The sequence below is a fragment of the Labeo rohita genome, chromosome 15, assembly GCF_022985175.1.
Source record: "Labeo rohita strain BAU-BD-2019 chromosome 15, IGBB_LRoh.1.0, whole genome shotgun sequence".
Classification (NCBI taxonomy): domain Eukaryota; kingdom Metazoa; phylum Chordata; class Actinopteri; order Cypriniformes; family Cyprinidae; genus Labeo; species Labeo rohita.
Genome location: NC_066883.1, coordinates 17,040,065 through 17,051,740, shown reverse-complemented (window position 1 = coordinate 17,051,740; position 11,676 = coordinate 17,040,065). Strand labels below are relative to the sequence as shown.

Sequence of the window (11,676 nt, the reverse complement as noted above, 5' to 3'; positions counted from 1 at the left end):
ATGGTGGTCGAGTATTTAGAGCACTACAAGCACTACTATCAATTACCAGAGCAGACATGTTGTTGAAAGGACAGGTGGGGACCCCATATCAAGATAGATCAGATATCTTTATATTCCCTCTGCCACATACAAAGAGTTTAAAGTGCTGCTTTTTCCTATTTATCCTATTTATGGCACAAAGTCTCCCTCTGCTGGTTGTAAAATGTACATATCATCGACAGCTAAAAACCTTTTAACCTCAAAAGCTGGTTTTGGCTTTAATAGCACCACTTTATCATATGAATCTCTACAGCTTTTAGAAATCCAAAGACAAACATAGCCAAACCTCCACCTCCTCTTCTGGAAAATATCGTATAATTCAAGCATAAATGGCACTTTTACGAAGTTCCAGCTCCTATTATGTTCAATGTCCTGCAGAGGATTGATGTTTTATTAGTTCCTGTGGGCAGCTGAGCTCTATTTTTAGCTGTTCATTACTTTCTATTTTCAGTCTGCTGCTTTTATGTGAAAGCTCTAGGTGGCATCTAATGTCTAAGTAGACATGGAGCTTTCAGGGGAGACACAATGTTCACTTAATGGATTCATAACCTTTTGGGAGACAGTTAAATACTCCAAGAACCTCTTAAAGGCCCAGCAGTAGAAATCTAGTAGAGTGAATGGATAAATAATAACTGTGTAGTGCTTGGTTTTGGGAAAAAAGTACATTTTTGAACATGTTTTATGTTCTTTTGTATTTTTAAAATCGTGTATTTCATATATGCTTGCTGTAAAATAAATAAAAAGTACATATGTGATAATATCTCCTTGAATTAACAGAAAAAAAACCCTCTACAATTATTATAACGGAAAACAAGAATTAGAAATGTTTTTTGCAATTTCCCGAAAAACTGCTTGTCATTTTGCTGTCAACTTTTCTGTGATGTTTCTTTATTGTCAATTGAAAGTACTTTGTCATCAGTATTAGTGAAACTACTGCTAAATAGTTTTGTATTTTCAGCAGATTCTCTTAAGCACTCATGTGGCCTCTCTGATTGGCTGCTCGTCTGATAGCTCTATTGTTCATCTCGGCTCTCCAGCCAGGTCCTGTGTGCCCTCACAAAAAATAACTGCCAATAGCTCATGGAAATCTGCCTGCCTTGGCATTATTGAGCTTCACACTATTCAGTCTGATCATTTTTTGTGGGGAAAAAACAGGTAGGTTATTTTTTCATATTTTTTATTGATTTGTTGTTGATTTTAAATCCCTTCACACTTTACAAAAGGTGATTTTAGGCCATCAGTCAGGTTCGCCTAGAGGCAGCTGATGTGATGGGGTTGAAATGTTTGAAAAGGGTTGAAACATTTGTGTGTAAATAAGTGTTTACCTATGTAAGAATAAATGATTTTATTTTAAGTATAATTTTTGCCATTATTCATTAGAAATTATTTAGCTGGTAAGACATAAATTAAACCAAATGAATGCTGAATTTAGTTTATTCAGAATTGATTTAAACAATTGTAAAGATTTAATTTTGAGTTTAATTGTAATTTATCTTAAGCTCTGCCCTTTTGATGGTAAAATTATTAAACGCTGTTGTTCATTAAAAAATGTAAAATTATATCTAGTAATTAAAATAAAGCTGAAATAATATAAATTATAAATGATAGATTAGAAATTGACTGAAGCTGAAATAACTAAAATGACTAAAACTGAAATTAATAGAAGTATTTTAAAAATGTGTATTTTAATCATCTTGATTAATTCATTTTAGTATTGACTATAGAAAAAAACTAGAAATTGTTTCCATTATTTGAAATAAACCTAAATCAATATAAATTGTAAATTATACATAAGAAATTGACTGAAACTGAAATAACTAAAATGAATAAAGCTGAAATTAAAAGATATAGAATTTAAAAGATATAGAATTTTATATATATATATATATATATATTCATTTAATAAAAATGACAATAGCACTAACAGAATTGCTAAAATTAAAAACTGAAATATAAAATTAAAAGATCATTCAAAACAACATAAATACTGTACTGAAATAAGATAAATTATAAATGATATGTAAGAAACTGACATAACTAAAATGACTAAAACTGGAATAAAAAGCTAAATAGAAATATTTTTTAAAAAATATTTTAAATCAATAAAAAAGATAAAAGCATGAACAAAATTACTAAAACTAAAATTAAAATAAAACCAAAAATATAAAATTTAAAGATCATTCCACGCATAATAAATACTGTACTAAAAATAAAATAAAATTTAAATGATAGATTTGAAATTGACTGAAACTGTAATAACTAAAATGACTAAAACTGAAATAAAAAGCTAAATAGAACTGTTTAAAAAATATATATTTTAAGTTAATAAAAATGACAAAAGCACTAACAGAATTCCTAAAACTAAAATAAAACTGAAAACATAAAATTAAATAATAAAATTAAAAGATCATTCAAAGCATAATAAATACTGTATTGAAATAAATTAGAAATGATTGATTAAAAATTGACTGAAACTGAAATAACTAAAATGACTACAACTGAAATAAAAAAGCTAAATAGACATATTTAATAATATATTTTAAAATGATAAAAATGGCAAAGCATGAAAAGAATTGCTAAAATTAAAAACTGAAAACATAAAATTAAAAGATCATTCAAAATATAATAAATACTGTACTTTAAATAAATTATAAACGAGAGACTAGAAATTGACTGAAACTGAAATAAAAAGCTAAATAGAAATCTTAAAAAATAATTTTAAATTAATAAAAATGACAAACAATAACAGAATTACTAAAACTAAAATTAAAATAATACTGAAAATATAAATTTAAAAGCATTCAAAACATAATAAATGCTAGTAATAACATAATAAACATGACAAATAATAGTATATAGATAATACAAAAATAACAGTTAATAAATTCATACTTAATACAATTTGTTTTAAATCTAAAATTAAAGTATGTTTAAAAACTATGCCTAAATATGGTTGAAATATCTTGATGAATTAATTTTAGTATTACCTCCTGTTTTGTCAGTGTGTCTGTAGGTGCGAGATGTACAGCTTTATGGGAGGCGGATTGTTTTGTGCAGGAGTGGGAAATATACTCCTGGTGATCTCCACTGCCACCGATTACTGGATGCAGTACCGCCAGTCAGGCAGTTACATGCATCAGGGCCTGTGGCGCTACTGTGTACCTGGAAAATGCATGACACACACAGACAGCATCGGTGAGACATCACATCATGGACACAAACTATATATCAGAATATTGTACCAAAAATATCACAATTAGTCTCTGGTTTTATTTAAAACAGCATACTGGGATGCCACCCGGGCCTTCATGATCCTGGCCATCATAGCTTGTTTCTTCGGCATCATCATCGGTGTCATGGCTTTCATCAATTACTCCTCCTTTAGCAGTTTTGACAGAACCTTCGCCGCAGGAATTCTGTATTTCATTTCATGTAAGATATCTATACATACAATACTAAAAATAACATTACTAAGTGTAATCATTCCTATATGCATGAAGTTCTGGTTGTATCTTCCAGGCTTCTTTGTGCTGCTGGCTATGGCTGTCTACACTGGGATGACAGTCAACTACTATGGAAAACGATATGGGAACTGGCGGTTCTCGTGGTCGTACATAATGGGTTGGGTTTCTGTGGTGCTCACTTTCTTTTCAGGTATGCTTCATGTTTATGGTAACGTGAACCATCATAGGTGTATATGACCTTATTCTTTCAGACGAATACAATTGGACTTAATTTAAAAAAAATGTCCTGGCTCCATTTTTATGATGGATGGATGCACTTTTATGGGCGTCAAAATCTCAACACCCATTCACTGCCATTATAAAGCTTGAAAGAGCCAGGGTTTTTTTTTTTTTAATATAACTCCAATCGTATTCATCTGAAAGAAGAAAGTCCTATACACCTAGGATGGCTTGAGGGTGAGTAAATCATGAGGTATTTTTCATTTTTGGGTGAACTATCCCAGATCGATCTTTGTAGTAGGTGTATTATAAAAATGTTTTCCCGACGAATACTGGACTTCTGCTCAAAATTATATAACGACAGCTACAAAAATGCAACAATAAGCCCACAAAGCTGTTGTTGTTCCATCCTGGAACAAAAAAATAAACCACGTAACTTTGACCAATGAGAGGACAGTTTACTCGCGCTTATTAAAACATTTGGTAGGACTGTTCGATTCCGAAAATTTTGGAATCGAATCCGATTCTGATTCCTGGTTCTGGAAACGATGAGATTCAATTCCAAGAATCGATTCCTCACTGTTGTTTTCGATTCTTTTCGATTCTTGTTTTTTTAAAGAGTGGAGGAACCTAATTTCTTAGGTTTTCTTTCAGAATTATCATTGGCTGTCAGCCCCCATTGCCTTGTGGTTAGTGCATTGACATATAGCGCAACTGCGCTCACGGCAACCCGAGTTCGAATCCCACCTCAAGGTCCTTTGCCGATCCTGTTCCCCTCTCTCGTCCCGGTAGCTTCCTGTCAGCTCTCCACTGTTCTCTCATAATAAAGGTGTGAAAAGCCCATAAATATAACTAAAAAAAAAAGAATTATCATTAGCTGATAGAAAGGTTAAAAATAGCATTTTATTTAAGATGGAAATAGAATCAAGACCCTTGTTTTCTATTCTATCGTGCAGCACTCAAAACTGTGGACAGTTAAGGCCGTTTCACCGTAAAGTAACTTTTGAATCGTTTTTGAAATGGTTCATTAAAACGATCTATACGAATGAACCTTTTCGTGAAAACGAATCAGACTTCTAATCACTAGTTAGCAAGGCTGTATCCTCAAACTCAGAGATGTGCTCAGTACCAACTATTTTCATTCAGTTTATTTTCGTGAATCGATGTTCAGTGACGTTTGAGGACAACAGCCGATATATGCGGCCTTTTGTTTGAGAGGCGCCCATAGATACGTTTTATTGAACTGAAAACGGCTATAAATGGAGAGTCGATTCCCCTTGATGGGATCGATTCTAAACTTTGGAATCGACTCTTGATTCCCAACGCCTCAGAATTGATTCATTTTGGAATCAACTCCCAGCCCTAACATTTGGTCCATTTAGAAACTTTGCCGTGTGAAATGAACCGCACCAAGAATAAAAAGGAACACTGTAATAATTTTAATCCCCTGTTTCGGAACAAAGCAATCGACCTAGAGCTGTGAAAGCACCCTTACATCATGACAACATGATCAGTGTCTTTGAGTAATGAGTGAAGATGAGTGAAGTTGTTACTAATGTAGTAGTTGTTAATATTCCTCATGTATCTCTTGCAGGGATCTTCTATATGTGTGCTTACCGGATGCATGAACCAAGAGGCCCCATGTCACGCTGATGCTTTCCATCTTAGATCTGCTATTTGATACATTCAGTCTGAATGTGAACCATAATGTCATCCCTGATCCCCTTAATTTTATTTATTGTTTATTTTAAAGTCACATAACACAAACTAATAAATGACTAAAACAGTACTAATTCAGTACACTAATTTATCGTTTATGTGTATTTCCTATACAAACAAATATACACATGATGAGCAGATCAGGTTGGTACCAAAATATAGGACAATATGCATGACCCTGGACCACAAAATCAGTCTTAAGTAGCACAGGTATATTTGTAGCAATAGCCAACAATACACTGTATAGATCAAAATGATTTTTTTCTTTTATGCCAAAAATCATTAGGGTATCAAGTGAAGATCATGTTCCATGAAGACATTTTGTAAATTTCCTACCGTAAATATATCAAAACTTAATTTTTGATTAGTAATATGCATTGCTAAGAACTTCATTTGGACAACTTTAAAGGCGATTTTCTCAATGTTTTGATTTTGTTGGTACCCTCAGATTTCAGGTTTTCAAATAGTTCTTGTCCAAATATTGTCCTTTTCTAACTAACAACTTTAAGAAAAGCTTGCTTTTATGGTGAAATTTACATCATTTAAGTTAAGAATTAATAATTAAGTTAAGAATTTAATCTGCATTCAATTTAAGAAAGAATTTCCAAACTACACACAACCTCTCAAGTCTTGGGTCAGTATGAGTATTTGAAATTAGTCTCTTATATACCAATAAAACAGAGACTAGTCTTTTATATACCTATAAAACAGTCATATTGTTAAGTACTATTACAATTTAAAACATTTTTATACATTTTAAATGTAATTTTTTTTATGTCAAAGCTGAATTTTCAGCAATCATATCTTCATGTGATCTTTAAGAAATCATTCCAATATGCAATAAACATTTCTTCATTCATTTCTTCAGTATTTTCAATGTTATAGTAATATATAGGGGAATCTATATTTCAGAATTGTTGGAAAAAGGAAATTTAATACATCTTGCTGAATGAAAGTATTAAAGGATTAGATCACAAAAACAAAAATTTACAGATAATTTACTCACCCCCTTGTCATCCAAAATGTTCATTCTTTGTTTTTCTTTCTTTCTAAAGTCATAAAGAAATTGTTTTTTGAGGAAAACATTTCAGGAATTTTCTCCATATAGTGGACTTGTAGTTTAAATGCAGCTTCAAAGGACTCTAATCCCAGCCAAGGAAGAAGGGTCTTATCTAGCAAAACAATTGGTTATATTCTAAAAAAAAAATTACAATTATATACTTTTTAACCTCAAATGCTTATTTCGTCTAGCTCTGCGATGCACACTCTGTGCACTGCAATACAGTTTGGGTAGGTCGAAAAACTCCCATCTCATTTTCTCAAAATTGTCCTACATTGCTGCAGAAGTACCGACCCAGTGTTTACAAAGTGAACATGCAAAGAATGTCAAACATCCTTTACAAAAAAAGGTAAAACAGCGATGTAGGACGACTTTGAAGTTAAAGGAGAAAATGAGTTGGGAGTTTTTTGACATACCCTAACTGCATCACAGAGCTGGACGATATGAGCATTTGTGGTTAAAAAAGTGTATTGTGGAATTTTTTCTACAAAATAGCCAATCATTTCGCTACATAAGACTCTTCTTCCTCGGCTGGGGTCGTTTAGAGCCCTTTGAAGCTGCATTTAAACTGCATTGTGGAAGTTCAAACTATATGGAGTTTACCCCTGAAATGTTTTTCTCAAAAAACATAATTTCTTTACAACTGAAGAAAGAAAGACATGAACAGGATGACATGTGGGTGAGTAAATTATCTGTTCTGGAAGTAAACTAATCCTTTAATTTCTTTTAAATCAAAATCATACTGACCCCAAACTTTCGAATGGTAGAGAGTATTTAATCAATTTACATATCATGCAACAACTGTACATGGTTGACTTTATTTCAGACCTTTTTTTTAAGGAAGAACCAAAACCACACCGAATTCACTTTGTGAACAGCATATACTTTATTGTCAGTGTTCAACATTCCAGAATGTGATGCGTGCGCAGCATACGTTTAATACAAGAACAAAAACATACTGCTCAAAACAGCTGCAAACTCACTGCTCACGTGAGTTGCACGTCAACTCACAACTGGTCCAAAGAATAATCCTTGAGAAACGTGCAAAAGAGAAAACACACTTATACTTATTAAGGTGCTCGAAAACAACACTGTAAGGTGCTCCAAACAGTGAGAAACTTTCTCAGAATCATTCAATCAACTTCTTCAATGGTTGGTCCAGAGGATCCACCTCCACCAGGGGCACCTCCAGCTCCTGGGAAGCCTCCAGGCATTCCTTCTGGCATCCCACCTGCGCTCTGGTACAGCTTGGTGATGATCGGGTTGCACACCTTCTCTAGTTCCTTCTGCTGATGCTCAAACTCGTCCTTCTCCGCTGTCTGTACACAAATGACAAGGAAGTGAGTACTATAGATGCATGAAGATCACTTGGACACAAAAGTTGAGAAGCATACCTGATTTTTATCCAGCCAGCTTATGACCTCATTGCACTTGTCAAGGATCTTCTGCTTGTCCTCGTCACTAATCTTGCCCTTGAGTTTCTCATCTTCAACTGTGGACTTCATGTTGAAGGCGTAGGACTCAAGGCCGTTCTTGGCAGAAACCTTTTCTCTTTGGACATCGTCCTCGGCCTTGTACTTCTCAGCCTCTTGGACCATGCGCTCAATGTCCTCCTTGCTTAGACGTCCTGGAAAGGTTGGGACCATTGATTAGGATTTAGGTTTCTAATAGTAAAAGACACTCAGGAGTTCAAGAGTTAAGCTAGAGTTACCTTTGTCATTGGTAATGGTGATTTTGTTCTCCTTGCCGGTGCTCTTGTCTACAGCAGAGACATTCATGATGCCGTTGGCATCAATGTCAAAGGTTACTTCAATTTGGGGGACGCCACGAGGAGCAGGAGGGATGCCCGTCAGCTCGAACTTTCCCAGCAAGTTATTATCCTTAGTCATTGCTCTTTCACCCTCATACACCTAGAAGAATCAATAAATGTGAAACTTTGCTATGGACAAAAAAAAAACAGCACACAGATCACCTGCTCACCTGAATGAGGACACCAGGCTGGTTGTCAGAGTAGGTGGTAAATGTCTGTGTTTGTTTGGTTGGGATGGTAGTATTACGTTTGATCAGGATGGTCATGACGCCACCAGCAGTCTCAATTCCCAAGGACAGAGGAGTAACATCCAGGAGCAACAGGTCTTGGACATTCTCAGACTTGTCTCCAGACAAAATAGCTGCCTGGACAGCTGTAAAACAGGAAATATGTCTCTAACAGGACATTCTTAGAAGAATAGCCCATTCAAAACTATGTCCGTTTTGATTACCTGCTCCGTATGCGACAGCCTCATCCGGATTGATGCTCTTATTCAATTCCTTTCCATTGAAGAAGTCCTGCAGCAGCTTTTGGATCTTTGGGATACGGGTGGACCCTCCAACAAGGACAATGTCGTGAACCTGAGACTTGTCCAGTTTGGCATCACGAAGGGATTTCTCGACAGGATCCAGTGTGCCACGGAAGAGATCGGCGTTGAGCTCTTCAAAACGAGCCCTGGTGATTGAAGTGTAGAAGTCGATTCCCTCATAAAGAGAGTCGATTTCGATGCTAGCCTGAGTGCTGGAAGACAAAGTGCGTTTCGCCCTCTCGCACGCTGTGCGCAGCCGACGGACGGCCCTCTTGTTGTCGCTGATGTCCTTTTTGTACTTGCGCTTGAATTCGGAGATGAAGTGGTTGACCATACGATTGTCGAAGTCTTCTCCGCCAAGGTGAGTGTCTCCGGCTGTAGACTTGACCTCAAAGATGCCATCCTCGATAGTAAGGATGGACACATCAAAAGTGCCACCACCAAGATCAAAGATCAGGACGTTTCTCTCAGAACCGACCTGGTACCAGACAAATAAATCAGTTGTACTTAACATTTACAGCTTTAATATTTTCGTATAGTAAAAGTAATGCTCTTTCTACTCTTACAAATGCGGAAAAACATGGACAGAATTTACTGTATAACATGGAATGTCATAAAATGTGCCAAATTGTGGATGAATAAATTAAAAGTAGGTCAATATTAAGCTGCAAAAATGCTATTTAAATATGAATTCTGCACATTCTGCGTGTCTCCTTGTGAATGAATGGTGTAGACGCACGGTTTCGTTTACTGCACACATAATGAAGTGCATGTGTTTTCTCTCAGTGTTTTCGATCTCTGCCGCCTCAGTGTATGAGTACATGAATACATGAATATGATCTCTAGAACTGCTCTACAAGTCATTTCATGAGCATTTTACCTTTTCTTTTAAGAAAAACTATCATCATATAATATACAAACAGAAGCTTAGATTCTTCAGAGCAACCTGTCAAAAGTTGGGTTTAACTTGAAGAAACTGTGACAGAAATGTATTACCCAATACATTGATAGTACTTTTTTAGGAATATTTACCTGAAAAATTATTTACCAGAAAAATGTAAATAGACAACACAGTATTTCAGAAAAAAATAAATAAATAAATAAAATACTAAAAATGTTTCATATTTTAAATACATATAAAATTATTTAAAATATAACATTTATTTAAAACAAATAATCATTAAATTAATACAATTAAATGAAAATGAAATCCAGAAAATTAATGGAAAACACAAAATTTGGTAAAAAAATAAAACTGAATTTGAGGAAAAAAAAAAATTCATGGGGCCCTAAAAATGTCATTTTTGTTAAACGTTTAATAAAATGCTGTTCAGTTGTGTAAGTTTCATGATTTCAATTAATTAAACATGCTTTTTGATTAATATATTTTAATGGAACCATTAAAGAGAGTCTAGAAAATGAAAATAAAACTAGAGATGCACCAATTGCAATTTTATTGATTTTACAGATATTACTAATTTTGAAAATGAATACAAATTTACATCTGCATTTTAACTCAAGCTACTATCAAATTTGTATTTCTAAAAGACAAAAAAAAAATTTATTATTATTATTATTATTACTATTAGGCAACACAAATGTTCAATGATTTGAAACAACACTACTCATTAGAACATCCAGAACTAAGAAATTATTTTTTTCTATTGAGATATTTACTTCATTAAGGAAAAATAACTGGAAAAGTGTAAAGAATTCAAAAACGTGGTGTTTGTCTTGTTCTTACTATAAAGAGTAACCACAATTAACCATCTGGTTATTACAACTTTCACTTTGGAGCAAAAATCTTACAACTCACCTTTAAATTCAAAAGTAATCAAATTTGACTGATCACTTTGTTGGCCATATTGCCTACTTACTTTCTTGTCCAAGCCATAGGCAATGGCAGCAGCAGTTGGCTCGTTGATAATTCGTAGAACATTGAGGCCAGAGATAGTCCCAGCATCCTTTGTGGCCTGGCGCTGAGAGTCATTGAAGTAAGCAGGTACTGTAATAACAGCATTCGTGATGGTCTGTGAACACAGAATCATGTCTTTCATTAAGTGTAACATTGTGACTCTGTTTGATTCCTTCACTCTGAATCAGAAGACACTTTTCCCCCCCACAAAGATGTTTAAGATGTGTTATTCAAAAAGGCCTCCTTCACGCTCCAATAAACTGCTGTATGTCAATGTTGACAGGATAGACATGTCAACATCTTTACACCCACAACAACAAGGGAGAACCTACTTTTCCAAGGTATGCCTCAGCAATTTCCTTCATCTTTGTAAGCACCATAGAAGAAATCTCCTCTGGGTAAAAGGTCTTGGTCTCCCCTTTGTATTCAACTTGAACTTTGGGGCGTGAGCTGTCATTTATAACAGTGAACGGCCAATGCTTCATGTCTGACTGCACAACAGCGTCATCAAACCTCCGTCCAATCAGCCTTTTTGCATCTAGGGAAACGAAAACGGCAACAAATTCAGAACATGTGCAACTTAAATTCTTGCTAATAAGCCAGTAATTATTTTTCCAATAAATAAGCTAATAAATATGTTTGTAAAAGCCACAATTTCATACTATTTTACAGAATTTCAAAATTATATCATGCATAAAGCCACTTACCAAAGACTGTATTGGTGGGGTTCATTGCTACTTGATTTTTGGCAGCATCTCCAATCAGCCTCTCTGTGTCTGTGAATGCTACATAACTTGGTGTGGTCCTGTTACCCTGGTCATTGGCAATGATTTCAACTTTGCCATGCTGAAAAACCCCCACGCAGGAGTAGGTGGTCCCCAGATCGATGCCAACTGCTGGTCCCTTCGACATGGTTTCTGC

The 11,676-nt window shown here is 34.7% G+C and overlaps 2 protein-coding genes across 2 annotated transcripts in view; one reads left to right on the top strand and one right to left on the bottom strand.

Moving 5' to 3' along the window:
- Positions 1-1,000: 1,000 nt before the first annotated feature.
- lim2.3 (lens intrinsic membrane protein 2.3) lies at positions 1,001-5,495 on the top strand. Its single transcript, XM_051129855.1, has 5 exons — positions 1,001-1,194; positions 3,042-3,234; positions 3,322-3,471; positions 3,559-3,693; positions 5,317-5,495. Exons 2-5 carry the CDS (start codon positions 3,060-3,062, stop codon positions 5,373-5,375), a joined length of 519 nt encoding a protein of 172 aa, XP_050985812.1. The 5' UTR covers positions 1,001-1,194; positions 3,042-3,059; the 3' UTR covers positions 5,376-5,495.
- Positions 5,496-7,363: 1,868 nt separating this feature from the next.
- Positions 7,364-11,676, bottom strand: part of hspa8b (heat shock protein family A (Hsp70) member 8b) — a 5,459-nt gene continuing 1,146 nt past the window's right edge. Inside the window, exons 2-9 of the mRNA XM_051129232.1 lie at positions 11,463-11,672; positions 11,088-11,293; positions 10,718-10,870; positions 8,763-9,318; positions 8,482-8,684; positions 8,213-8,411; positions 7,896-8,128; positions 7,364-7,820 (exon numbers count right to left, since the gene is read on the bottom strand). Of these exons, the coding sequence (XP_050985189.1) occupies positions 7,635-7,820; positions 7,896-8,128; positions 8,213-8,411; positions 8,482-8,684; positions 8,763-9,318; positions 10,718-10,870; positions 11,088-11,293; positions 11,463-11,667 (1,941 nt within the window). The 5' untranslated portion in view covers positions 11,668-11,672 and the 3' untranslated portion in view covers positions 7,364-7,634. The remainder of the gene's footprint in view (positions 7,821-7,895; positions 8,129-8,212; positions 8,412-8,481; positions 8,685-8,762; positions 9,319-10,717; positions 10,871-11,087; positions 11,294-11,462; positions 11,673-11,676) is intronic.

What these genes read in the sequence shown, in the direction of transcription:
- lim2.3 (XM_051129855.1), top strand. Translation starts at nt 3,060, where the DNA reads ATGTACAGCTTTATGGGAGGCGGATTGTTTTGTGCAGGAGTGGGAAAT. An exon ending in GACACACACAGACAGCATCG is followed by an intron (nt 3,235 to 3,321) that starts GTGAGACATCAC and finishes TATTTAAAACAG; the next exon opens with CATACTGGGATGCCACCCGG. An exon ending in GGTGCTCACTTTCTTTTCAG is followed by an intron (nt 3,694 to 5,316) that starts GTATGCTTCATG and finishes TATCTCTTGCAG; the next exon opens with GGATCTTCTATATGTGTGCT.